This window comes from Silurus aristotelis (assembly GCF_946808225.1).
Source record: "Silurus aristotelis genome assembly, chromosome: 1".
Lineage (NCBI taxonomy): Eukaryota > Metazoa > Chordata > Actinopteri > Siluriformes > Siluridae > Silurus > Silurus aristotelis.
Genome location: NC_139574.1, coordinates 43,169,772 through 43,197,162, shown reverse-complemented (window position 1 = coordinate 43,197,162; position 27,391 = coordinate 43,169,772). Strand labels below are relative to the sequence as shown.

The 27,391-nt window shown below is 39.9% G+C and overlaps 1 protein-coding gene across 10 annotated transcripts in view; it reads right to left on the bottom strand.

Moving 5' to 3' along the window:
* Positions 1-7,291: 7,291 nt before the first annotated feature.
* kcnc3b (potassium voltage-gated channel, Shaw-related subfamily, member 3b) overlaps positions 7,292-27,391 on the bottom strand; it is a 55,469-nt gene continuing 35,369 nt past the window's right edge. For 3 of the 10 annotated variants that reach the window (XM_083541514.1, XM_083541513.1, XM_083541515.1), the window contains one exon: positions 13,528-14,578. In XM_083541514.1, coding sequence (XP_083397640.1) covers positions 14,424-14,578 — 155 coding nt within the window. In that variant the 3' untranslated portion in view covers positions 13,528-14,423. Of the gene's footprint in view, positions 9,742-10,294; positions 10,331-13,527; positions 14,579-19,053; positions 19,097-26,937; positions 26,959-27,391 lie in introns of those variants that run through there. The other 7 variants (XR_014533645.1, XM_083541520.1, XR_014533646.1 and 4 more) reach the window with 6 other exon arrangements.

The window sequence follows — 27,391 nt, the reverse complement described above, 5'->3', positions numbered from 1 at the left end:
TTTCCAACCTGATCGGCTTCAGTGATGCCCGATAATTATATGCATTAATACGATCGACCTTTGAACCTGAAAAAAAGTAGCGTGAGATTGTAAGAAGCATGCGGTAACAGTTGGAACAATTTGTTGTGGAAGCGTTTATTAAAATCAGTGATTGACAGTGATCATTATTATTTTTTTTATAATAATGATTATAACAGCGTAATAACACAGTAATAGATCTGCAGTTACAACACAGTAAAAACCTAGTAAATACATTGTTATAATGCCGTGTAGTAATAACATAGTAATTACATTGTTACTTTGTAATAACCTGACAGTTTTATTCTTTATCGAAATAACAGCAATAACATGGTTATAACATACTAATTACATTGTCGTAACCCAGCAGTTTTATGTCCAAGATAAGTGTAACAACATAGTAATAACACCGTAATAAAACAGTCATAACATAGTAATAGCCCAGTCATTTCACTGCAATAGTTTAACTTGCGTAGACCATATTAAAACAATAGTAATAACACAGTGAACGTTGTATTTACATTGTCATAACTCGGCAGTCTGTTTTTTTGGAGACATTCTTATAATAGACATAACAGTGTTATTGAAAAGAAAACATTAATAACATACATTTTAAGCATAATACCATGGTAATAAACATGGATAGTCTCCTTCTTTCGGCTGCTCCCATTAGGGGGCGCCACAGCGGATCATCTGTCTTCATTACCCCCCTGTCCTCTACATCTGCCTCTTTCAAACCAACCACCTGTATGTCTTCACTCACCACATCCATGAACCTCCTCCTTGGCCTTCCTCTTTTCCTCCTTCCTGGTGGCTCCATCGTCAGCATTCTCCTACTGATATACCCCATGTCCCTCCTCTGCACAAACCATCTCAATCACACCTCTAAACATGCTCTCGTGTAATAGTGTAATAGAGGCTGTACAAAAAATACAGTGTTTCTAAAAAAAACATAAACCAATTAAACGAGCTGGTAACTAAAAGTTTTGAGACTAATAGGGAAGCTAATGGTGTGACCACGTGCGTTACCACGCCTGCGATTTCATCATAGACAGCGAATTAGAACAACTAAATTCTGCGTGAAACGACAAATCTGCCACAGAGACGTTTAACATGACATTTGCTTGACATACAACGAGTGGTTCGAGGTGTTTTGAGGGGCACGTGTGGTTCAAGAGTAAAAGAACATCACTAGAAGACGACAAAAGACCAGGAAGGCCTTCGACAAGCCCCCCCGAAAACGTCGAAATCCTTCTGCAACTTGTACATGGAGACTGTCGGAAAAGAATCCACACGATCTCACTTCCGCATTCTTACTACTATTTTGAAGGTGATCGTGTGATAACATTGATGAATAAAGTACTTTCTTGTAAACATAGAAACTTTTTAATACCACCTACATTTGAATTTGATGGCATTTGGCAAACCCTTATCCAGAGTTACCAACACCTGAGCAGTTGAGGGTTAAGAGCCTTGCTTAAGTGCTCAGCAGTGGCAGCTTGTTAGTCTGGGATTTAACTTAGGACCAATGGCTTCTACCTACTGGGGAATAAAAAAAAAAACACACATTGTTGGTCATTATTTATCATTTCCAACAACGAGATTTAATACCCTACATAACTGAGTGAAGAGCCACAAGAAAAAAAACTACCTGGGGTCCCCCAACAATAGAACCCCCAACAAAAGACCACCAAATAAGTTTTAAGAACTTCTAATAAAACCCAAGTTACTGTGCAACCCCAGAACTTCAAGACTTCATATGTTATAAATGGACATTTGGTGCCACTCAGATGAGGATGAGGTTCCCTCACAAGCCTGGTTCCTCTCAAGGTTGAAAAATGCAGATTTTCAGACCTCAGGTTGCAGTCCAATGTTGGAGAACCAGATGGTACTAAAATGATGTAAATGATTAGATGCAGTCCATGTTATTGGAGTATTTTTCTGCACAAGAACAACTTTATTTTCAATAACTTGCCTGAGTAAACAGTTTCCAAAGAGGGCTTATCTACCATGCTAAATGTGGTTGAAAATCCCAGATATGGCAGATTTCAAAAGCGATAATGAAACGTCATGATAGTGTGATTATTGAGCAACTTTTGTTTGTCAGGAAGTCGTTTTTTCATCGTTGGATTTATGCTTTACGAAAATCAATGTCCTCTGAAATTTGCCCAGCCAAGGGGTACCATTTTGCCGTGGGATGGAGCTACCTTGCCCTAATTTACTGTCTGTACTCGCAAAGCTTCTTTGGGAAACGCAATGCTGTGATGAATTGATCTTCAGACTTGTTATCTCCTTGTTGTCTCGTATGATGCGTTGCACATTCAATCCTGCATTTCTTCACTCACAAGCCATTCTGAAGTGAAGCACAAATGATGCGAGGATACCCTCTGGCCCCCTCTGCTTGCTGTGGGAACCATCGCATTCACTTGGTTTGCTTTTCTTGCTATAACTCGAAGGTCTGGTACAACTCTAAACCTTTGAAACATTTAGGTCCACATCCATTCCAGAAGGCACCTCAAACCTCTCATTAGCACTGCTCTACAGTTCCTCTGATACGCAACCACCAGTCGACTGGTCCTAAAATATCTCAGGGGACAAAGTAGACATGCTTCCTGACTCTTCTCTGTTCTGGTGAGAAGGTGGTGAAACAAACCTGATGTCCAAACAGCATTTAAAGACCTTCACATTTAAAGTTTTAGACTGCAGAACCAGCATTAGAAGGCATTTATTGATGCACTCTGTAGGTGGATCTGTTGAAATGCCATCAAATGTGAAGAGACAGCATGGATGACATGCATCTTTTTTAGACGTTCTTTCAAACCGCCGCTAGGGGGCGCTACATAACCATATCACCACACTAACCTTTACTGTATTGACACTTAAACTGACCAATCATAGAGGAAGGTGGTAGGTAAAACAAAAAAAGCAATGACTCTGGCCAGGAAGTAGCTGTGAACCTTCAGGATATCTGGTGGTAGGCTTTTTTTCTGCTCAGAGGTGACAAGGTGGAAGGTTGGAGGAGGTGGTGCTGCTGCTGGAGATCCATCTGGTTGATCTGGTCTGAATGGATACACCTGGTTCCAGACAATACCTTAGTTTTCACGTTTAACCAAGTTCCATGTTTATCCTCCTGAAATGTAACCAAGTGACAGAACAAACATGTGACGTATGAATGAGGAGAAGAACCGTAGGTCATGTGGTACATTTATGCAAACTGAACTGCTGGATTGTGATTGGACGTGGAAAGTTCATGTGTTTGATTGTTGAACACACAAATCTGTGTTCTTTTATAAATGCGCTGCTTAGAAACACCTGTAACCATGGTAACCTCCAGTTCCAGGTCCATCCAGAGTGAGACAGCGAGTGGAGACATTGCCGAATGACTTTACTGAGCTCCATAGAGGAGTTTTGTGTTTGGTGGAACTGTGTGGTGATTTATTTGAATAAAATACATGGAGTCCAAATTGGGACATTTTTGTCTCTACCAGAAGAACTTGTATAAGACGAAGACCAGGAGAGAAGACCCACACATGGAGATGGAAGCTTAATAGTTTGGGGTTGTTCTGGAGCAGGGACGTTTCTGGAAAGTGAAAGGAATCCTGAACCAACATATTGAACCGCAACTTAAAATATCCAACTAGTAAAGATGAGCTTTAAAAGAGGCACAACAAAGTATTTCAGCATTTGGAGAAAAGAACTGTCCAGGTGCTGAAAGTGTGTAAAGCTGTTCTTCATGCTAAGGGGGGATTTTTCACTGAAAATGAGCTTTCCGGACATTTATAGATTTATATAGAAACAAAAAGTGCATGCAGGTGTCTCTTAAAACCCCTCAAACACTATACTCGGGGTTTTCACACTTTTAAAGACCATATTCTCATTGATATTGTATCATTTTTTGTAAAGCTGAGCCAAAACATGGGTGTTGATGCTGATTAGCCTTACCTGTGTGCCGTTAAACCGTTTGACCAGTAGATGGCGTTCAAAACAAGAAGACCTGTCCTTCAACCACTGGTGCAAATTTACTGTTTAAACAAAGTATTTGAGCAATTTATAATAAACATAGTGCCTCATTAGGAGAACATGTTCACCGCTAGGAAGAATAAAGAGACGTTCCTTTTCTTCTACTCACTCTGAAGCAAATCACAGGAAGTGTCCAAGTACAGGAAGTGTGAAATGATTCTGTCCTTGTCCCAAAATCGGACACGGTTGGTCTCCGTATATCGCAGTGTGTCCAACGACTCACAAAGTTCCTGCTTCAGCTTCTTCTAGCCCTCTTTTTTTCTTTCTCTGTCTATTGTTTCTTTTCCCACCAAAAAGTCAAACTCCTCCCATTTCTCGGTCCCTGACTACAATGTTTGCCAGGCCACACCCTGAATAGGCTGAATGATCTGAACCAAAAAAACGTTTGCTAGCTGTATGTGGAGCTTCATTCCTGAGACTAGCATTAACTACATTTCGGCTCCACATGTTGCGTAATCAATGATCTAAGAACACAGCTGCGTATTTCACACGAAAACGAGAGCGATCAACTCCAAGTCTTAGCGATTGTTGTTTTTTGGGGAAATGTTCGTCCATCAATGGACTCAAAGTCACACGATTTGTCCAAAAAGTCAAAATTTTTCCAATTTTCTTGGCTACACGTATCAATTTGTGGATTTTGTGTACCGTGATTAGCATTTAAAATGTACGTTTAAGCTAGGTAGCATTGATGAGATTGAGAATGAAGTCCTCCTTGGTATTTATTATCACACACACACAAAGCAAGGAAGCACAACATGGTTACTAATTACTTTAATCGTCTTAATTACTGATCATGTTGATTGGGCTGGCAGTGGTCAGTGTGGCAAAAGATTTGCATATCTGTAATTCAAGTACACAAAAAGAAAAAATGAAACACAACATCATTACACACAAGACGCGGCGATCCAATGAGCCGGTTAGAAAGAGCGGGAACGCAAACAAACGCGATCAAGTGATAAGGAAAAGGCGGGAACGATCTTTTTTTTTCAAATTCACCCATCACACCCCGCCCCCTCAAAAAACAAAACAACAACAAAAACATCTTCACAAAGAAAATGTGTGTAACGCAAACAATAAATGAATGAGTGCATTCACACCATGTCAATGACATGCATCAAGCTTGCATATGTGTGTGTGTGTGTGTGTGTGTGTGTGTGTGTGTGTGTGTGTGTGTGTGTGTGCGCAAGATAATTCTGTGTATCGCTACTTTAAAATCTGTCATATTTCAGAAAAAAAAAAACCTGGACAAACTATGGAACATTCCCATATTCAGGTGAAACATTCAGTGAATTTGTGATCACCACCAAAACACACACACACACACACACACACACACACATACACACACACACACACACACACACACACAGGCTTTTAAAGGTATTCCCATGGTTGATTTGAACGTGAAGTCGAAAAAATAAAAGCCCAAAACAATTGTATTAGTGTATATAAAGTACCGAGCAGACGTCTAGACGTCTAGACAGGACGATTTGTAACATTGTAACGTTAATATTTTAGAGGAGCCGTTTGATTAAAAAAAATTTTTTTTGCCCTCTGCTACTTGTGAGGTGAAACAATTTGTTCCGATTGAAAACGACAAGGGGCGGGGCTTATCATAACATCACTTTTTTCCCCCTGGTGGGGCGGAGCTAACTTAATATAAAATCTGGGATATTTCACAATCCCTTTCATGAAGGCTTTTAGTAATTGTTTTTTTTTTTTTTTAGGTTGCGTGAATTCGAATATATTCGATTCATGCTAATTTTCGGTGGGCGTGTCCGAGACGATCGTCTGGCCGGTACTGTATATAAAACACGCATGTATTTATGAGCACACTTATTTTCTTTCATAGCAGCATCTGAAAAACCTGGCAGTCTGAAACACAGTGTTCTTCACCGTTCCTCCACGTTATACCTCTTTTGTGCTTTTTTTCGGTCTCTCCGTCCATTTGTCAACCCGTCCGTCCGTCTGTCAACCCGTCCATCTCTCTCTCTCGCTTTTTTTTAAAAACTCCTTTGTCTTTTTTCATGACGATAATTGATGCTAACACAGCCGGAGAGTGTAAAACGAAATCGAATACACTTGGTCCACTCAGCTACACACACACACACACACACACACACACACACACACACACACACACACACACACACACACACACAGTTGTTGCTACTGGAAATCGCTCTGCTACAGTTTACGGTCTAACACACTAGCCAAAACGAACGCCTCTCGGCATCAGGAAAAAAACAAACGAACGAAGTTCGTCCGCGCCACTCGATACGCTGTTTTCACGTCCGCACACGTGATCTGGGCACCTGCAAATTTTGAGCTACCGATGGAAAAGAAATCTGCCCAGTCTGTGATACAGGATCGAACGTGATCAAGGCTACTGAAGCAACGTGGGGACGGACGATCGGGAAACCAGAGACAAAATGGAGGTACGAGGTTCCTCTGACGTGTATTGTCCACGCTAAAAATTCCACTCGCTAGCAAATTCTTTCCGACAAACATACGCCGTTTGACGACTACGCGAACATTTTCTACGTGATAAACAGACGAATGCCAATAAGGTCTCGGAACAACTCCAAGAGAATCACGTGGTCCGACTTTTCTTCAGTTCCCCCACTCACAGTTCAGTTCTTACCTGTTGTTACGTTGTTGCGTCTATATAGAAATATGGAATCTATGGAACTTTTAACTGTATTGGATGGCTTTGAATGCGTCCTTCAACAAGGAGACCCAAACTTGATATGGAAGATATCCTGCTATAGAGCTACTGAACAACTTTTGGATGAAGGCGAATGCTGACTGCACCCCAGGCCTTCTAACCTCACCAACATCAGTACCCGCCTTTACAAACGTTCTTGAACGAATCTGTGGAATGGAATGGTCCAAAAAAAATCCGGTTTGCGGGTTTTCCCAGGCCTCCACACACACAATCGATTTTTCAAATCGAACAGCTCCACAGCGCCACCAGGTTTTCGTCTTGTGAATACGTCCGGGCCTACGGTAAGCGTCCCTGTTTCTCTGCTCACAGCCGGACCTGCATCGGAAGACTTCTAAAGACGGCAGGATTGTGCAAGAAACCGAGGACTCGAAAAGACGCCTTCGAATCGCGCGATTTCCGTATTGCTGCTGTTCGTTTTTTTCCGAACTTTTCGGCTACGGTACGATAAAAAAGAGAAAGAGAGACAAAAAGGTGGACAGACAGGTGGACTGGAATGCAAGCAAAGACAGCCAACTGTCTTCTTTCTTCTTTTTTTTTTTTTTCACCTGAGACTAGACAATCTGTTGTCTATAAAAAGAAAATTTCCCATAACACCCTTCTACAACGTCCACAGCATTCGCATCGTTATCGTCGTCGTTTTTTTTTTTTTTTTATTGCCACTTCGACTCGAGTCAGACTTGAGAATGAGATGTGTGGATAGATCATTTTTGCTTGCAAAGCATGCTGGGAAAAAAAAAGGCGGCGGCAGCTGGATTGAAAAAAATAAGGAAGGCCGGAGAATCAGCACCACTTTGGCTACAGAAGAAATAAATAAGTAAAAAAATAAATAAATTAAGAAAAAGGCTCTCAGCACTTGAACACTACCAGACGACAGATCACACACTCATGCCTGCGAAATGTGCATTCGTGGACGAGTGACGTCGACGTGGAAGTCAGAAGAAGCGGGGCAAGAAGGAAGAAAAAAAAAAAAAATAATAATAATTTTTTTTTTTTCAACCTTCGAAACTAAGCAGTTTTTCTTGCAGTCGTACATATATTAACATTTCGATATTTATTTACAGATTTTTTACTATTTCAAAAACAAAATATAGCTCTTTTTTTTAATAGAATCTTTTTTTATATATATATATATATATATTCCTTGCATATAATTTTTATTTGATCTTTTTTTTTTTTTTTTTAAAGCCCTCCTTCTAAAAGGGCTTTTAGAAAGAAAAAAAAAAAAACCTCATGCGAAGAACTCATGCTGGTAAACAAAGTTATAAAAAATGTTATTTCTTTTTTTAATTTCTTTTTTTTTTTTTTTTTTTAGATTTGTCCTTGCATTATTTTCTCTTTTTATTTAATGATTTATTCTGATCTCCACTTGCCCAGTGTTCATGCTTCCTTCATTTTCAGGAGCTCTTTATATATTTAGTATTTTTTATTTGTATTATTTTTCTGCTTTCCTACGGACAAATCGCGGAAGCCGTCGCAGTTTTGAATCGCAAGGGTCTTTTTTTTTTCTTCAGACGCAGTGTTATTTTTCTTTTGTTTCCTTGGGTGATTCTTGTGCACAACTGCTCTTCTTTTATTTCTCCTGCCCACTTATCAAAATATATTCTACATTGTACATTTGTCCTATTTTTTTTTTATTTCTTTTTTTAAACGGAAATACCCAATCTCCTTGAAGGACATTTCAAGGACATCGAGACCGAGTGAAAGGTATGACAGGAGCTTTTTAGACCTCCATCTGTCAAAAAAAAAAAAAGGGGTTTAGCATGCACACGTTATTGGTCCGAGCGGTCGTCGATGATGTGGCAGTGTGTCAGTCAAGTGTTGATGTGCACATGGATTCACTATGGCAGCTTTAGCTCTATTTCTACTACTACTATTCATAATATTAATAATACTAACAATAAAAAAATCAAGTAATCAGTTTCAAAGAAAGACTTTAGAGGAACGGGGTCTTCTCAGAGAAACGCATTGTCGTTGCTGCTAATAAGTAAGCTTGGCGTAGATTTGCGCATTGAGCATTAGCCATCCTGCTACGCCTGGTCACCTATGGAAATTCACCTATTAAAACAGATTATGGTAGCTAAGAAACCGATGTTGGGCTCTGGATTTGTCAGTTGAGGGCTTTGGTCTGGCGGATTAAACAGGTTGCCTTTTCTGAACTGATGATAAAGAATGGAAGACTCATGTCAGAATAGCAACCCATATCATAAAAAAGTCAAAAAAACAATCAGGAATGTACTATATATGTACACACACACAGACACACACGTACAAGTTACGGGGGTCGTGTAAAAAAAGAAAAAACTACACAGGACAGTAATGCTGACGGCAAGTTCCTCCGGAATGCTAAAAACGATAAAGGTTTGTGCGTGACCAAGTGGTCGTTAGTCGGTGTGTGCAAACCGTTAATGAATATCCAAGTCTCTAAAAATTGCTGGAGAGGATTCTCTAACCAACAAATGCTACAAAGGGTTAGCAGAGATGCTACATGATTAATCTAGCTCGGTCCGTGTGGAGCTCCGGAACTGCAGATTATCGTAGCAGGCGGAGTTTTTCTGGTGTTTTCTTTTTTTTTTTTTCGATCTCGTACGGCAGACACGAAGCATCATGGAATGTTTTTGCTTGATTTTTTTTTTCTCATAACTTTCCTTTCCAAATCTGATCGAAAATGGCCCAGTGTCTCTCTCTCTCTCTCTCTGTGATTTAGGAAGTCTTTCTGTAGAACAAGGAACGGGTCCAGAATTCCAAGAGGTTGCTTTGGTTACTGTGTTTGAAGATCCAGCCTCAGGTGTTTTTTTTTCTTTTCTTTTTTTTTTCCCCTTTTATCCATGTCTTTTCGTCTGGGGGAAAAAACAATTCTTTTCGCCAGACCAACGTTCCTCAAACGTCGCATCTGGATGATGCGCCTTCGTCCGTAAACTCGGAAAACACTTAACCGTGTCTTCTTTAAAGAATCGGCGAACGCTAGAAACTTAACACTGTGAACAAAAGCAAAAGACAAGAAGCGGGTTAGAAAATCACTTTTTAAACTGCAATGACTAACATACGATTTTGGGTTTTATATAAAAGTATTTAAAAAAATTTGTAAGTATTGGTGGTTTAAAAAAAAAAAGTAGTAATGGATTTTAAATAAAAAACAAACAAACAAACAAAAAAAACAGTGAACAGATTGAACCAACATTATACATAAGGCACATGCATTTCACACTGGTGTGTAATGTATCTTTGAAGGGGTGTAAAACTCCAGTCTTGGGAAAAAACACATTACATCAACTTATGAAAAGATTTCTTCATTGATGATGCCATTCTACCCCAAAATTCATGCCATGTTGTAGCTGAAAAGATTGCAGAAAAATCTTTTTTTTGGAGGGGGTTTTAAACAGCAAGAATGGAATAATCCACCCCAGATACATTGATTTTCATTTAATACTTGATGAATTGTCATTAGACAATTTAAAAAAAAAGAAACACTCATAAAAAGGAAACTTGTTTAAAAAAACTAAAAACAGTAGAAAGCTGGGGTGGCTTTACCTGTCGATGGCGGTTAAAGTTAAGCATGCGAAAGTTCTGTTAACAGATAATTCACTATTAACTGTAGTTTCATGTAGCAATCATGTAGCATTGGATTCATTTTGACATTCTGCTGCTTTGAGACAATGTCCATTGTTTAGAGATGGATTGAATTTTATTTAATTGAATTTTGGAATATTTCTAAACACACACTAAGAGAAATAAGGAGAAATCAGAAAGGCTGTTGGTTATATGGTAACATCGTTTTTAACAGTGCGGATATTCGGATCATTTGAAGGTCAGTTTTCACTGGTCCTGGTTTTGTTTTTTGTAAGAGAAAAAATAGGTAGTATATAACCGCCAGAACTATCTAGAACATTACCCTGGACCTAAGTCAGTGTGGGACATCTTGAGGTTATATATAAGGGGAATTAAGATCAGTGTACATGTTTGTATGTTGAATAAACAGTGGGTGCACATATGGTATATAAGTGCAGCATCGATTTAATGGAGTTAAATACATCAATATATCACACACAAAGACACACAACAACAACAGCAAAAAAAGAAAATACATGAACAAAATACTATACATACCACTAACACCATACAGACATTTGGACACAAGAGAGAAACACCAACATACAGCGAGAGATACATTATAGGTCAATTTAATGGGTTTTCACATATATTGTGTTAATACAGGTACGTACAGCAAAGTTGGCAGGTCAAGCTAGTTAAATCTAGCTAGTGGTTTATGTTCATGGGTTTCTTATTCCTTTTTTCCTTTTCTGTTTTTCAAATAACACACAAAGCAGCTTAAAATTAGCCTCATAGAGGGAGCTTACAATTTTCATAACAAAGATGTCTGAAAGTGTCCTGATCCTGTTGTATCAGTTACAACAATATGGAACACACACTCACGCTACACAAAAAAAAGTTTTTTAAATGTCTCTACATTTTCTAAAAAGAAACAAACAAAAAACATGTTTTGTACAGCTACATACTACACCAACAGGACAGTAATACAGAAATACAAGTGGACATTGATTGACTGGATGACAAATGGAGAAATGGTTTGTGGTATCGATCAGGGAAATAAAACTCTCCTCCCTGGCTAATCGCATTATTCGTTTAATGAGATTTTGTTAGCGAATGAAAAAATGCCTCTGGAGATCTTGTAGGCCGTGCTGCTCTTACCGAAGGCTCTTACTTTAATGGAGCACGTGCAGCTCTGAGGAAATTGCTATTTCACTCAGGAGCATCTTAAGATACACAAAGGTGTTTCCTGAATCTATTGCAGTAGCACACATCCAAAACGTTAGAAGTCATTACAGTGTTCCTACTAGAAGGTTAAGGTAAAAAAAAAAAAAAGAAAAAAAAAAAAAAAAAACGGCAAAACAATTCAAAAACCACTTTCTTTATTTAAGAAATGTCCCCATAATGCACTACATGGGAAAACATTTTCTCATAATTTTCTAAAAGATGTGTTTATATTAATAGTAAATAGTACTCTAAAAGAAAGTGTTCCCATAATGTATTAAAAGAGAAAGTGTGTTTGTGTAAAAAAATATTCCTATAGTACTCTAAAAGAAAGTGTCCACCTAATGCATTAAAAGAGAAAATATGTTTGTGTAAAAGATATTTCCATAGTAGTCTAAAAGAAAGTGTCCCCATAATGCATTAAAAGAGAAATTGTTTGTGTAAAAAATAATCCTATGGTACTCTAAAAGAAAGTGTCCCCATAATGCATTAACATGGTACTCTAAAAGAAGTGTCCCCATAATGCATTACAAGAGAAAGTGTTTGTATAAAAAATATTCCTATAGTACTCTAAAAGAAAGTGTCCCCATAATGCATTAAAAGAGAAAATGTGTTTGTGTAAAAAAAATATTCCCATAGTACTCTAAAAGAAAGTGTCCCCATAATGCATTAAAAGAGATTGCGTTGGGTACCAAATGTCCCCATAATACACATCATAGATCTTCAGGCTGTTACTGTTTAAATATCCTCAGCAGCAGCGAGTGGTTTTTAGACGATTCATGTTTTTCTCTCTTAGATTCTATTAGGAACCCTTGAATGACTTCGATTCTAGGCTTTCGGTTTACATTCCTGATTTACTCCTGCTACGGAAAACAAGCATCAATTTCTAGAAATCTCCAAGAGTCGCAATGATGGGGTGCCATGTTTAAAACAAAATGGCTCCCAGATCGACTGATTCTGTGTTAGGAAACTAAGTGACATCTAATGCTAATACATCATCACCTACCTACACAGTTATCTGCAATTATTGCAATATACTATTTTACTTATTATTACTATTTTGATTCCAAGGAAGCATTCGTTTTTCTTAAAAAATGGCTTTGTCTGCATTTTATTGATTTATTTTCTCAAAATTCTGGAAGCACTCAGTCTGACCAGACTGTAATATATATATATATTTATCAAACAAAAAAGATACACAGATAGAATTACACTTTTGCGTATATATCATATATAAATGAGGTAACGGGAATGCTTTTACAATAAAAAAAATCATCTTGAAAATACATTTGGGGGGAAAATCGGTCAGAAAAACAAACAAAGAAAAAAACAACAGGACGTTACAAAGGATAAAATAGCAAGGAGAAGCTCTAAAGCAGGAGCATCATCATCATCTTCAATCTGCTGATCTACTACATACACCGATCAGAACTCTATTAAGCAATAAATTTGTTTTTTTTTTGATTAGTGAAAAAAAAAGATTTGTGCATGACCTCCGTTTCCAACATTATGACTGGTATATTGCATATATGCCCAAAAATAAATGTAAGTTTGTTGTAAAGAAAATAAAAAAAAATAAATAAAATGTATTTCTATAATAAAAAAAAAGAAAAAATTATAATGCTTTAATGCCCAAATTGTATTCTTTAGCATGATTATATGAAGGCATGGAATATAATATATATATATTTTTTTTATTAAATTTTTTTTACATTTATTTATTGTACAAATGCAGATAAAAATAAAAAAAAAAACTGGACAAAATGATAAAAGAAAAAAACCCACCCAATAACAAATATGGCAAGAATGTAAAAATAAAAAAGATATATAAAAAAATGTAAAGAAGTAACAAACAAAAGTGGTCGAATGAATGAGTGAATGAAGCAGCTCAGTTATCTGTATATAAATAGAACAATAGCTAGTAAGCAAAAAAAATAAGATATATATTGCCGTTATTATTCGCTCGAGTGGTAGATAATTCTATTTCAAACTTTTATTTTTTTAAACCTGTTTGCATAAGGATTATATATTATATCATATATACACTAGTGTGCACTCGTGTACGCAATAAAAATTTCGTGATGGTCCTTCAGTCCTTTGAGCAAGGTTTGCGAAATGTCAGACATAGAGGGCGCTCTTGTCGCCGTCCCGGAAATTGATCTTTTAAGATTCTCGCTCGGGTGATGAGGATGAAGAACTATAGCTTTAGTGTAGAATTCACAATCACACACACACCGCTTTCTACCTCGAGGTTCACACTAGTGAGCGATAAGGATTTAGGAACAATTGACCCTGACGGATTCGATGCTAATCACGCTAAAGGGAACAGTAAAAAAAAATCGTCTGAAATGACGTATCCTGAATCCTGACGTTTCTTCGGTGTTCCGTTTCATCCTCGCAGCGTTTTTTTTTTTTATCCTGATTCGTGGACTCCGACAGGAAGTAGCAGAAGTTCGACTCCTATGGTGAAGGTATATATATATATATATAGCCGGTTCTCGCTAGCTGGACAACAAAGCCAGGATGAATTCTAGCGCGTAAAGTTTCTTTTTTTGCGTTTAACTACAAATTCTGCCTACATGTACACGTATAATCCCACCACCTAGTGTGAACCTACGGCTAAGACGTTTTTAAACAAATTTCTAGCTAATCTTTAATCGTGGATCTCACTAGGGTGTGTGTGTGTGTTTTCTCTCAGCACTACTTAATACGCATGCACCTGAAGCCGAGTGGACGAAGACGGCGAAGGAAGACCTCTCAAACGTTCACGATGGTTATTGCTTCCCCATTGAGTTCCACTGAGAGACCGGAGCCTCCTTTCGCCTCTTGCTGTTCCCCTGTCCTGAGTTTTTAGCGTTTATGTGTTTGTTTTTTTATTTGTTTCGCTCTACAATATGGAAGGGATGGGTGAGCGGCAGCGGCGCAGGGGTCCCGGCGCCTCGTAGGGGTCGAAGGGCGCGCCGGTGATCGGCGTCAAACGCAGCGAGGACCCTGCTATTCCCGATATGTTGTTCAAGCTGCGGGATTTCTCGTAGCCCGTGGCTAAACGGTTTTTTTTTTGGGTTGGATTAGTCAGTTAGTAGTTAAATAAATTTTTGTTGGTTTGGAAGTGAGTTCCGATGGAGTTAGTGAGAGCAAACGGAAGTTGATGGAGCAGAAATGAAATGAGAGGGACTCAAAGGAATGTTCAAATAAAGGGAGGACATCAAGAAGACACACACACACACACACACACACACACACACACACACAAGGGACAAGACAGGACAAAACAAGAAAAGGCGTGTTATGAATCACTTCGTACATTTCCGTCCAATAAAATCCACCACACACACACACTTATATACACGCACACACTTATCACACTTATATACACACACAATTGTTCACTGAACTCATATAGAACTCTGTCAGCTGAAGGAAACACGTCCCACGGATACGGGGTGTTACACGTGTTTCGAACGACTAGAGACAGAGTGGCACGGAGGTCTAGATTCGGTACTACGGCGAGGAGACGCTCAGTGCTGCTGGAGGCCACCGAGGACCCCGTTTTGTGCTGATATCAGCAGCCGACACGGACTAAGCGTCCTTAATGAGAAGTAACAGTGTGTCCCAAAGTCACTTCTAGTCAAAAAAAAAGTTGGAAATCGTTTTCTGGGCACGGATCGGACCCATGACGCACTTGCGGTCCGCAGAAATGCAGGATTTTCCTATTATATTGTTTTATTTACACAAATTTGGCCAATTTTGGACAACTCGGGCCCCTTGATCCATTATGAGTTCACAATCTAAATTTGAGAAAAAAATTGCTTCATGCAACATAATGATTAAAGTGTTAAGCCATTGGACTTTGGATCCCAAGTTTGTGAGTTCAAATCTCATTTATACCAAGCTGCCACTCTTGGGCCCCTGAGCAAGGCCCTCAACCCCATAACTGCTCAGTTGTAGGAGTAGGGAAAAGTGGCATGAATGTAAATGCCTTTTGAAACTCTCACGCACACGCGACTTTTCCAGCCAGATGTTCCACATTCTGTTCAATTGGAAGCACATAGTTTGTATAGGACACTTTTAAATGGACTAGGAGACCCAAACCTGTTCCAGCATGGAGGCCAGCTCCATGTAAATATGCTTTACATGGGTTGGAAGATGTAGAAGCTCTTCGGTCTAAATTCTAGATAAAAAGAAATGCTGGGGTATATTGCTTTGGGTGTATGAACTTTATTTTTAATAGAGAAAATCACTAGAGGTGCGTTCCCCAAACTTTCTGGGGTTAGCCTGGTTTTACATGCCAAATTGCTGCCTTCTGATTGTCTGATTTCTTGACTAAGCAGTGAATGTTTGGGACACACTAGAAGGACATTGCTCCTAATTTGAACGAACATCATGCCTCAGCGACCTCCAGCAGCTCGTTATATCACACTTCCCTTGACTGTGTGGTCATAAAACCTTCGCTAGGTTCTCAAACATGATGAACAAAAACATGAATGGGCACAGGATACATTCCTGGTTATTCAGATTCAGTTTACATGACCAGACACTGAAGTGAGAATGCAAGTATCTACATTTGATTCTTTTTCCCCCATCTCTGTTTGCAATCAATCTCTTTTCTGGTGTGTGTTAGCTGGAACTAGTGCGTGTTAGCTGGAAGGAGAGTGTGTTAGCCGCAAAGGATGAGGAAAAGGAAGTAAATAAACCCAGACATGTCCCTCTTTAAACGGATGATCCGGACACATGCAAACACACACACTTACACAAACACATATGCATACGTACACACACTGGCTGTGGAAGGCAACAGGTAAAAATGCTACGCAAATGATGTCGAGAGAAACACACGCTCGGGCGGAATTCAGTCGTTACGTCAGATCGGCTATTCATGTCTTCCTCAAGTGTAGCAAATAATTAGGGTTGGATAATATTACGAAAAAAAAAAGAAAAAGGTTTTGGTACACCAGATTTTTACAGCAATGTGTGAATTCAACCCTGTTCCAGCATCACGTTTGTGCACAAAGCTAGTCCATCAGTACCTGTCTTTGCCAACACCCATCTTGTGGCTGAATGAATCTCCAGATATCTCCAAATCTAGTGAAACATCTTGCCAGCACAGTGGGGGTCATAAAAGTCTCACAAGTAATATCTGATTGGAAAATGGTCTTAAATTTCTCGCCAAGATCTTGCATTAGTGATGGAAGAGTCGGACTGTTATGTAGTCTCCATTATATCAGAAACATTCTGAATAGGTGTAAGGTCTGCAATCTGTGGTGGCCAATCCATGGGTGGAAATAATGCCCCATGTTCCCTGTTTTTCAAGTTTTCACAATTTGAGATAAACCTAGACCTGACCAACTGAACTGCTGAACCTACACCTGACAAACTAAACTGCTGAACCCAGACCTGACCAAGTGAATTGATAAACCTAGACTTTGCTAAACCTGGACTTGACCAACTGACCTGCTGAACCAAACTTGACCAACAGAACTGCTAAACCTAAACTTGACCAACAGAACTGCTGAACCAAACATGACACATTGAACTGCTGAACCTAGACCTGACCAACTGACCTGCAGAACCTAGACCTGACCAACTGAATTGCTGAACCTAGACTTGACCAACTGACTTGCTGAACCTAGACTTGACCAACTGACATGCTGAACCTAGACCTGACCAACTGACCTGCTGAACCTAGACCTGACCAAGTGAATTGATAAACCTAGACTTTGCTGAACCTGGACTTGACCAACTGACCTGCTGAACCAAATTTGACCAACAGAACTGCTGAAACTAGACTTGACCAACTAAATTACTCAACCTAGACTGTGTTTAACCTAGACTTGACCAACAGAACTGCTTAACCTAGACCTGATCAACTGCTGAACCTAGACTTGACCAACACAATTGCTGAACTTAGACTTTGCTGAACCAAGGCTTTACCATCCGATGTGACCCCACCAGTTTGTCCAGTTAACACTATTTACTTCATCATTCTCTCCATTCTCTCCTCTCTTAATGTGCCCATTACTCTAGAAAAGGGTAAATCTGGACTCATCATACCACATGACCATTTTTTCCATTGCTTCACAGATCAATCTTTGGTTTTCTGAAGTCTACACAGAGGTTTATTACCAGTCCCTCAAGTTCTCTTCAAATTACAGACGAGTTTCACTCTTGTTTTTGTTTTCCACCAAATCACCACCATTCAAGATTTTTTTTTCGCATTTCTTCCTAAAGGATGAAGGTTCACCGGGGTCCTTCCAGGTTCTATTAAATGTGTTGGACAGTTTTAGACCGAGTCGCAGCAGTTTCATTTGTTTGCTTGATGTAAACGTTCGCATGACCACAGGATAGGTCTTCAGGCATGGTTGTATAAGAAATAAAAAGCTCCTTGCTGCGTAAATAGTTTTGCTGCAGCCTAAATCATTAATCACTGCAGGAATTATCCAATGGAGCTCTTTACCTGTTTGCTTAAATGGTAAGTGATTGATGTTTAATGTATAAGCCTGTGGGGGAAGTGCTATGATCTAAGTTTCCTTCAGTTGAGTAAGTCTACGTTCAGCAATTCAGTTGTGGTGGACCAAGTATTTCCAGCCATATGTACAGGACATACGCACAAAGCCAGTTGCATGGACATATGCTTTCGAAAGGTTGTGAGCTCAAACCCTGGCACCACCAAGCTGCCACTGCTGGGCCCTTGAACAAGGCCCTGAACCCTCATAAAATGTATAAAATGACAATCTATGTTGTGGGTAAGGGCGTCTGCCAAATGCCATAAATGTAAATGCTTTTCATGGGGTTGGAAGATGTGGAAGGTCTCCTGTTATAGACCTCTAAATCCTATTGAAAACCTTTAGGATGTATTTTTTCAACCCCAGAAGCTCCTCATCAGTACCTGACATTACTGGCCGAATGAAAGTCCACACATTTCCATAAAATCTAGTGGAACATCATCTCAGACGAACGGAACAGCAAAATGGCAGTGAATGTGGAATGGGATGTCCAAAAAGTAGCCGATACCAATGTTGTGCTCAGGTGTCCACAAACATTCGTGCATATATCGTATATATGCTTCGATCAAATGCTTGTATATGCAAGGGGTCTCCAGTGGGACAGCAATTTATAGCAAGAAATTGAACATAAAAGGAAAATAACTATGTGATAGATGGATGAATAAATGGGCACAAATGTTTTGGATGGAGGCCAGCGGTCAGTCCAACTTCATATTAAATGCATAAACCTGAAACTCTTGGTATAGTTTACATCAGACCAAAAGATACCAGAATAGAGACCATATCCATTTGATAAATAGCAAGAAATTAATGACCCCCAACCACACACACAAAATGATACCGCGTTCTTAAAATACACTAGTTATATGATGAGTCCCCACCCACCGATGGTCATTCGAGTGCGAGTGTGTGTGTGTGTGTGTGTGTGTGTGTGTGTGTGTGTGTGTGTGTGTGTGTGTGTGTGTGTGTGTGTGTGTGAGTGTGTGAGTGTGTGATTGTGATATGAATACCTACCCACAGTCACACAGCTAAGAAATACTGGCGCTGCACTGGCGGCCTGGAGATGGATGGAGAATGAGATGAGTGTTAGAGTCATGGGCAAAGCAACAATGAGTCATGAAGAGTGACGGACATGGACAGAGGGCGCGCAAACATCAAAACCAGCTTCGCGTTCTTCAACCTTCGGTACATGTTTCGAATCTTACTGTTTCCAGCACCGCAGATACCTTCGAGTCTGGGGTCTGTGCCGAGCCTACGGGGCATCTTGTATCAATTCTGGACCCTGAATTACACAGTTGCAGTTCGCTAGCAGCTCCGGAACACTCGCTAACTTGCAAAGAACTAGCATGGGTGAACCTTCAAGATGTTTACGTTCAAGAAAACATGGTTCCAAGCCATAAACTAGCATCTAAATGCCTTGAATATTGACTAGCATTCTAGAAAACGTGCTAATCCCAAACTAATAATATACACAATAAATCCTAAACTAGCATGGCTATTTCATGTTTGAACCCATATCCCTGCATTAAACTGCCTCAAATGTTAACTAGCATTATAGAACACACCATATTTAAAAGAACTAGCATTGATGTACACAGAATAAATGTTTAACTTGCATGGATTAAACTCATTTTAGCATACAAACTAGGCACTTAACCGCATCAACCATTTTGGAAAACATGCTAAATCAAAAATCATTAATCCACACAAAACGAATCATGAACTACCATGGCTGTAATAAAACCTAAAACATAGCATTAAACCACCTTAAACGTTGACTAGCGATGTATAGTATAAGTTAACCTACAAACTAGCATTAATATTGACAGGCTACAGCGTGAACTAGCATGGGTAGAACATGTTTACACCCATCACCTAGCATAAAATCCATTCAAATGTTGACTAGAATTCTAGAAAACAAGCAAACCTACAAACTAGCATTAAAATTGACAGGCTACACTGTGAACTAGCATGATTATAAAATGTTTTAACTTATCACCTAGCAGTAATCTTCTGCAAACTTTAACTAGCATTGTGGAAAACAAGTTAACTTAAAAACTAGTATTAACGTACACAGCATCAATCTTGACCTAACATGGATATAAGGTTTGAACCTATAATCTAGCATGAAATCACCTCAAATGTTAACTAGCATTCTAGAAAACATCCAAACAAAAGAGCTAACATTGATATACACAGATACAATTTTAATTAGCATGGATTGAACATGTTTTAGCCCACAGAGTAACACGAAACCGCATCAACTGTTAACTGGAATTCTAGAAAACATGCTAATCCAAAACAAACATGGCTAAAGCATGTTTGAACCCAGAACCTAGCATTGAACCACCTCAAACATTGACTAGCATTCTGGAAAATGTGTGTATTTCTGTTTTTGTGTGCGTGTAAATTTGTGTGTACTTCTGTATATTTGTAAGTACCTGTGCATTTGTGTTTACTTGTGTTTATTTGTATGTACTTGTGTGTGTTTCTATGTACTTGTGTGTACCTGTGTGTATTTGCATGAGCTTGTGTTTGTGTGTGCCTGCATGTATTTGTGTGTACTTGTGTGTGCTTGAATGTATTTGTTTGCATGTATTGGTGTGTTTCTGTGTACCTATGTGTGTTTGTGTATATTTGCATGTTATGGTGTGTATTTGTGAGTGTACTTGTGTGTATTTGTGTGTACTTGTGTGTGTGTATTTGTTTGTGTAATTGTGTGTAGATATGGACCAGAATATGTAGCTTTGTAACCTGTGAGCTCTTGTGTTGTTTTACAAACAAACCCCCGGAAACCACCGAAGCGCCGTAGCAGGTTAGCGTAGCCACAGTCGTGCAGACGCGGCTAATCGGCTAGCCTCGGGAACTTCTTGTTGCGCTGGTTATAGCGTTTTAAACGTCACACCCTAAATGGCTGGTTTTGATGTTTGAAGGCACACAGTAGGTACAGAGGAGCTGAGGTCATGCTGAGGTCAAAGGTCATGCAGATGAACATGTGAACGACAACAGTAGAGCATGTGAGGTGATCTGAAAAGTGCTAATGTGTGGAAGAAATTAACCCTTTCAAAACACAAATATCAATACAAACACACACACACACACACACACACACACACACACACACACAGAGAAGAGCGTCACCTTAAAAAAAAAAAAAAAAAAAATTATTTCCCAGATTCTACTTTGCTACAAAGGCCGTACAACCACTCAAACGGTCTGATAATGCTAATGATATTGCTAATAATGAGGCTAATGATACGCTAACTGGATTTTTTGGGCAATGCTAGCATCAAGTTTCCCGTCATGCGGAGAGGCTCAGGGTGGGAAGTCACATGCTTAAGTTTGTTTGTGTGTGCAAAGGGTGTTAGGGGTTTAGTGTGAAGGGTGTGAGGGTTTTAAGGGTTTAGTGTGCAGGGTCTGTAGGGTGTTGGGGGTTTAGTGTGCAGGGTGTGAGGGGTTTAGTGTGCAGTGTGTTAGGGTTTAGTGTGTTAGGGGTTTAGTGTGTAGGGTGTTAGGGGTTTAGTGTGTCAGGTGTTACAGGGTGTGTAGGGTGTTAGGGGTTTAGTGTGTTAGGGGTTTAGTGTGTAGGGTGTTACAGGGTAGGGGTTTAGTGTGTTAGGGGTTTAGTGTGTAGGGTGTTACAGGGTAAGTGTTTAGTGTGTTAGGGTTTAGTGTGTAGCGTGTCAGGGTTTAGTGTGTTAGGGGTTTAGTGTGTAGGGTGTTAGGGGTTTAGTGTGTAGGGTGTTACAGGGTAAGTGTGTTAGGGTTTAGTGTGTCAGGTGTTACAGGGTAAGTGTGTAGGGTGTTAGTGGTTTAGTGTGTAGGGTGTTAGGGGTTTAGTGTGTAGGGTGTTAGGGGTTTAGTGTGTAGGGTGTAAGGGCTTTAAGGGTTTAGTGTGTCGAGTGTTAGGGGTTTAGTGTGTAGGGTGTTACAGGGTAAGTGTGTAGTGTGTTAGGGGTTTAGTGTGTAGGGTGTTAGGGGTTTAGTGTGTAGGGTGTAAGGGCTTCAAGGGTTTAGTGTGTCAAGTGTTAGGGGTTTAGTGTGTAGGGTGTTACAGGGTAAGTGTGTAGTGTGTTAGGGGTTTAGTGTATTAGGGGTTTAGTGTGTAGGGTGTTAGGGGTTTAGTGTCTAGGGTGTGAGGGGTTTAGTGTGTAGGGTGTGAGGGGTTTAGTGTGTAGGGTGTTAAAAGTTTAGTGTGTAGGGTGTTAAAAGTTTAGTGTGTAGGGTGTTAGAAGTTTAGTGTGTAGGGTGTTAGAAGTTTAGTGTGTAGGGTGTTAGAAGTTTAGTGTGTAGGGTGTTAAAAGTTTAGTGTGTAGGGTGTTAAAAGTTTAGTGTGTAGGGTGTTAGAAGTTTAGTGTGTAGGGTGTTAGAAGTTTAGTGTGTAGGGTGTTAGAAGTTTAGTGTGTAGGGTGTTAGAAGTTTAGTGTGTAGGGTGTTAGGGTTTAGTGTGTAGTGATTCAGGGTTTAGTGTGTTAGGGGTTTAGTGTGTAGGGTGTTACAGGGTAAGTGTTTAGTGTGTTAGGGTTTAGTGTGTAGCGTGTCAGGGTTTAGTGTGTTAGGGGTTTAGTGTGTAGGGTGTTAGGGGTTTCGTGTGTAGGGTGTTAGGGGTTTAGTGTGTAGGGTGTTACAGGGTAAGTGTGTTAGGGTTTAGTGTGTCAGGTGTTACAGGGTAAGTGTGTAGGGTGTTAGTGGTTTAGTGTGTAGGGTGTTAGGGGTTTAGTGTGTTAGGGGTTTAGTGTGTAGGGTGTTAGGGGTTTAGTGTGTAGGGTGTAAGGGCTTTGAGGGTTTAGTGTGTCGAGTGTTAGGGGTTTAGTGTGTAGGGTGTTACAGGGTAAGTGTGTAGTGTGTTAGGGGTTTAGTGTGTAGGGTGTTAGGGGTTTAGTGTGTAGGGTGTAAGGGCTTTAAGGGTTTAGTGTGTCGAGTGTTAGGGGTTTAGTGTGTAGGGTGTTACATGGTAAGTGTGTAGTGTGTTAGGGGTTTAGTGTATTAGGGGTTTAGTGTGTAGGGTGTTAGGGGGTTAGTGTGTAGGGTGTGAGGGGTTTAGTGTGTAGGGTGTTAGAAGTTTAGTGTGTAGGGTGTTAGAAGTTTAGTGTGTAGGGTGTTAAAAGTTTAGTGTGTAGGGTGTTAAAAGTTTAGTGTGTAGGGTGTTAAAAGTTTAGTGTGTAGGGTGTTAGAAGTTTAGTGTGTAGGGTGTTAGAAGTTTAGTGTGTAGGGTGTTAGAAGTTTAGTGTGTAGGGTGTTAGGGTTTAGTGTGTAGTGATTCAGGGTTTAGTGTGTTAGGGGTTTAGTGTGTAGGGTGTTAGGGGTTTAGTGTGTAGGGTGTTAGGGGTTTAGTGTGTAGGGTGTTAGGGGTTTAGTGTGTAGGGTGTTAGGGGTTTAGTGTGTAGGGTGTTAGGGGTTTAGTGTGTAGGGTGTTAGGGGTTTAGTGTGTAGGGTGTTAGTGAGTAAGTGTGTAGTGTGTCAGGGTTTAGTGTGTAGCATGTCAGGGTTTAGTGTGTAGCATGTCAGGGTTTAGTGTGTACGGTGTTAGGGGTTTAGTGTATTAGGGGTTTAGTGTGTAGGATGTTAGGGGTTTAGTGTGTTGGATGTTAGGGGTTTAGTGTATTAGGGGTTTAGTGTGTAGGATGTTAGGGGTTTAGTGTATTAGGGGTTTAGTGTATTAGGGGTTTAGTGTGTAGGATGTTAGGGGTTTAGTGTATTGGGGTTTAGTGTATTAGGGGTTTAGTGTGTGGGATGTTAGGGGTTTAGTGTATTAGGGGTTTAGTGTGTGGGATGTTAGGGATTTAGTGTGTTGGATGTTAGGGGTTTAGTGTATTAGGTGTTTAGTGTGTTGGATGTTAGGGGTTTAGTGTACTAGGGGTTTAGTGTGTAGGATGTTAGGGGGTTAGTGTATTAGGGGTTTAGTGTATTAGGGGTTTAGTGTGTAGGATGTTAGGGGTTTAGTGTATTAGGGGTTTAGTGTGTAGGATGTTAGGGGTTTAGTGTATTAGGGGTTTAGTGTGTTGGATGTTAGGGGTTTAGTGTATTAGGGGTTTAGTGTGTAGGATGTTAGGGGTTTAGTGTATTAGGGGTTTAGTGTATTAGGGGTTTAGTGTGTAGGATGTTAGGGGTTTAGTGTATTAGATGTTTAGTGTGTAGGATGTTAGGGGTTTAGTGTATTAGGGGTTTAGTGTGTAGGATGTTAGGGGTTTAGTGTATTAGGGGTTTAGTGTATTAGGTGTTTAGTGTGTAGGATGTTAGGGGTTTAGTGTATTAGGGGTTTAGTGTGTAGGATGTTAGGGGTTTAGTGTATTAGGTGTTAAGTCTATTAGGGGGTTTAGTGTATTAGGTGTTTAGTGTGTAGGATGTTAGGGGTTTAGTGTATTAGGGGTTTTGTGTGTAGGATGTTAGGGGTTTAGTGTATTAGGTGTTTAGTGTGTAGGATGTTAGGGGTTTAGTGTATTAGGGGTTTAGTGTATTAGGGGTTTAGTGTATTAGGTGTTTAGTGTGTAGGATGTTAGGGGTTTAGTGTATTAGGGGTTTAGTGTATTAGGGGTTTAGTGTATTAGGTGTTTAGTGTGTAGGATGTTAGGGGTTTAGTGTATTAGGGGTTTAGTGTGTAGGATGTTAGGGGTTTAGTGTATTAGGTGTTTAGTGTGTAGGATGTTAGGGGTTTAGTGTATTAGGGGTTTAGTGTATTAGGGGTTTAGTGTGTAGGATGTTAGGGGTTTAGTGTGTAGGATGTTAGGGGTTTAGTGTATTAGGGGTTTAGTGTATTAGGGGTTTAGTGTATTAGGGGTTTAGTGTGTAGGATGTTAGGGGTTTAGTGTATTAGGTGTTTAGTGTGTAGGATGTTAGGGGTTTAGTGTATTAGGGGTTTAGTGTATTAGGGGTTTAGTGTATTAGGGGTTTAGTGTGTAGGATGTTAGGGGTTTAGTGTATTAGGGGTTTAGTGTATTAGGGGTTTAGTGTGTAGGATGTTAGGGGTTTAGTGTGTAGGATGTTAGGGGTTTAGTGTATTAGGGGTTTAGTGTGTTGGATGTTAGGGGTTTAGTGTATTAGGGGTTTAGTGTGTAGGATGTTAGGGGTTTAGTGTATTAGGGGTTTAGTGTATTAGGGGTTTAGTGTGTAGGATGTTAGGGGTTTAGTGTATTAGATGTTTAGTGTGTAGGATGTTAGGGGTTTAGTGTATTAGGGGTTTAGTGTGTAGGATGTTAGGGGTTTAGTGTATTAGGGGTTTAGTGTATTAGGTGTTTAGTGTGTAGGATGTTAGGGGTTTAGTGTATTAGGGGTTTAGTGTGTAGGATGTTAGGGGTTTAGTGTATTAGGTGTTTAGTGTGTAGGATGTTAGGGGTTTAGTGTATTAGGGGTTTAGTGTGTAGGATGTTAGGGGTTTAGTGTATTAGGTGTTTAGTGTGTAGGATGTTAGGGGTTTAGTGTATTAGGGGTTTAGTGTATTAGGGGTTTAGTGTATTAGGGGTTTAGTGTGTAGGATGTTAGGGGTTTAGTGTATTAGGGGTTTAGTGTATTAGGGGTTTAGTGTGTAGGATGTTAGGGGTTTAGTGTATTAGATGTTTAGTGTGTAGGATGTTAGGGGTTTAGTGTATTAGGGGTTTAGTGTGTAGGATGTTAGGGGTTTAGTGTATTAGGGGTTTAGTTTATTAGGTGTTTAGTGTGTAGGATGTTAGGGGTTTAGTGTATTAGGGGTTTAGTGTGTAGGATGTTAGGGGTTTAGTGTATTAGGTGTTTAGTGTGTAGGATGTTAGGGGTTTAGTGTATTAGGGGTTTAGTGTGTAGGATGTTAGGGGTTTAGTGTATTAGGTGTTTAGTGTGTAGGATGTTAGGGGTTTAGTGTATTAGGGGTTTAGTGTATTAGGGGTTTAGTGTATTAGGGGTTTAGTGTATTAGGGGTTTAGTGTATTAGGGGTTTAGTGTGTAGGATGTTAGGGGTTTAGTGTATTAGGGGTTTAGTGTATTAGGGGTTTAGTGTGTAGGATGTTAGGGGTTTAGTGTATTAGATGTTTAGTGTGTAGGATGTTAGGGGTTTAGTGTATTAGGGGTTTAGTGTGTAGGATGTTAGGGGTTTAGTGTATTAGGGGTTTAGTTTATTAGGTGTTTAGTGTGTAGGATGTTAGGGGTTTAGTGTATTAGGGGTTTAGTGTGTAGGATGTTAGGGGTTTAGTGTATTAGGTGTTTAGTGTGTAGGATGTTAGGGGTTTAGTGTATTAGGGGTTTAGTGTGTAGGATGTTAGGGGTTTAGTGTATTAGGTGTTTAGTGTGTAGGATGTTAGGGGTTTAGTGTATTAGGGGTTTAGTGTATTAGGGGTTTAGTGTATTAGGGGTTTAGTGTGTAGGATGTTAGGGGTTTAGTGTATTAGGTGTTTAGTGTGTAGGGTTTATTGTTTATTGGGTTGCTGCATGTGTCTAAGACTTGATTCCTTCCTTTTATCTAAGTGTCTGTCCAAATGTCCCTGTGTCTGTCAAACTGTCAACCACATGTCAGTGTGTGTCCCCAAGTCTCACACCAACTCAACTCGTCAACGAACCTCACAAACACACACACACACAGACCTGAAGTCTCGAGGTTGTGTGTGTGAAGTATCATCTGTCTCGTATTTTTTTCCCTCTCACTTCGTCTTTGTCTCAGATCCGAGGACACCACACACACACAACCTTACTCCGACTTCAATTTGACCTTCAGCCCTGGAGGAAACTATTGCCCCGCAACCAGGGCTGAAAGTCGCTGCAGTCGACAGGGCGGGAAAGAAAAGGAGGGCAAAACACTTTAGAGAAAGCCACATCACATAAACGTCACGAAACACACACACACACACACACACACACACACACACACACACACGCCACAGAGAGGACAAGGGGGACACTAAAACAGGAAGTAGAATGAAGAAGCCCACATACAAACGCGTGATATGACACAACCTGAAGAGAGAGACAATACAAAGGGGGGTGAGATAACACCAAGCACACACACACACACACACACACACACACACACACACACACACACTAAAGAATATTCTGTAGTTCCATAATTAGTTGAAGTTCTTTCATGTGAACATGTGAGGCAGGTAAACCCAACCAGTGCCCCACACACACACACACACACACACACACACACACACACACACACACGGATAAGGCCTACAGGTACATACAAAGAGCGTAAGGTAGGTTTCCATACATTCTGCAACTGGGGACCAAGAAAACTTTAACGCAGTGTAACCCCGCCCATCCCCGCCTAGCCCTGCCCTGTCCTTTAGCGACTTGCAGTCTTTCCGAGGACGTGATAACGTGCTACGAATTTTTCCATAAATGTAATTTTTTTTGGTCAGGTTTCCACGGCAACCAAGAC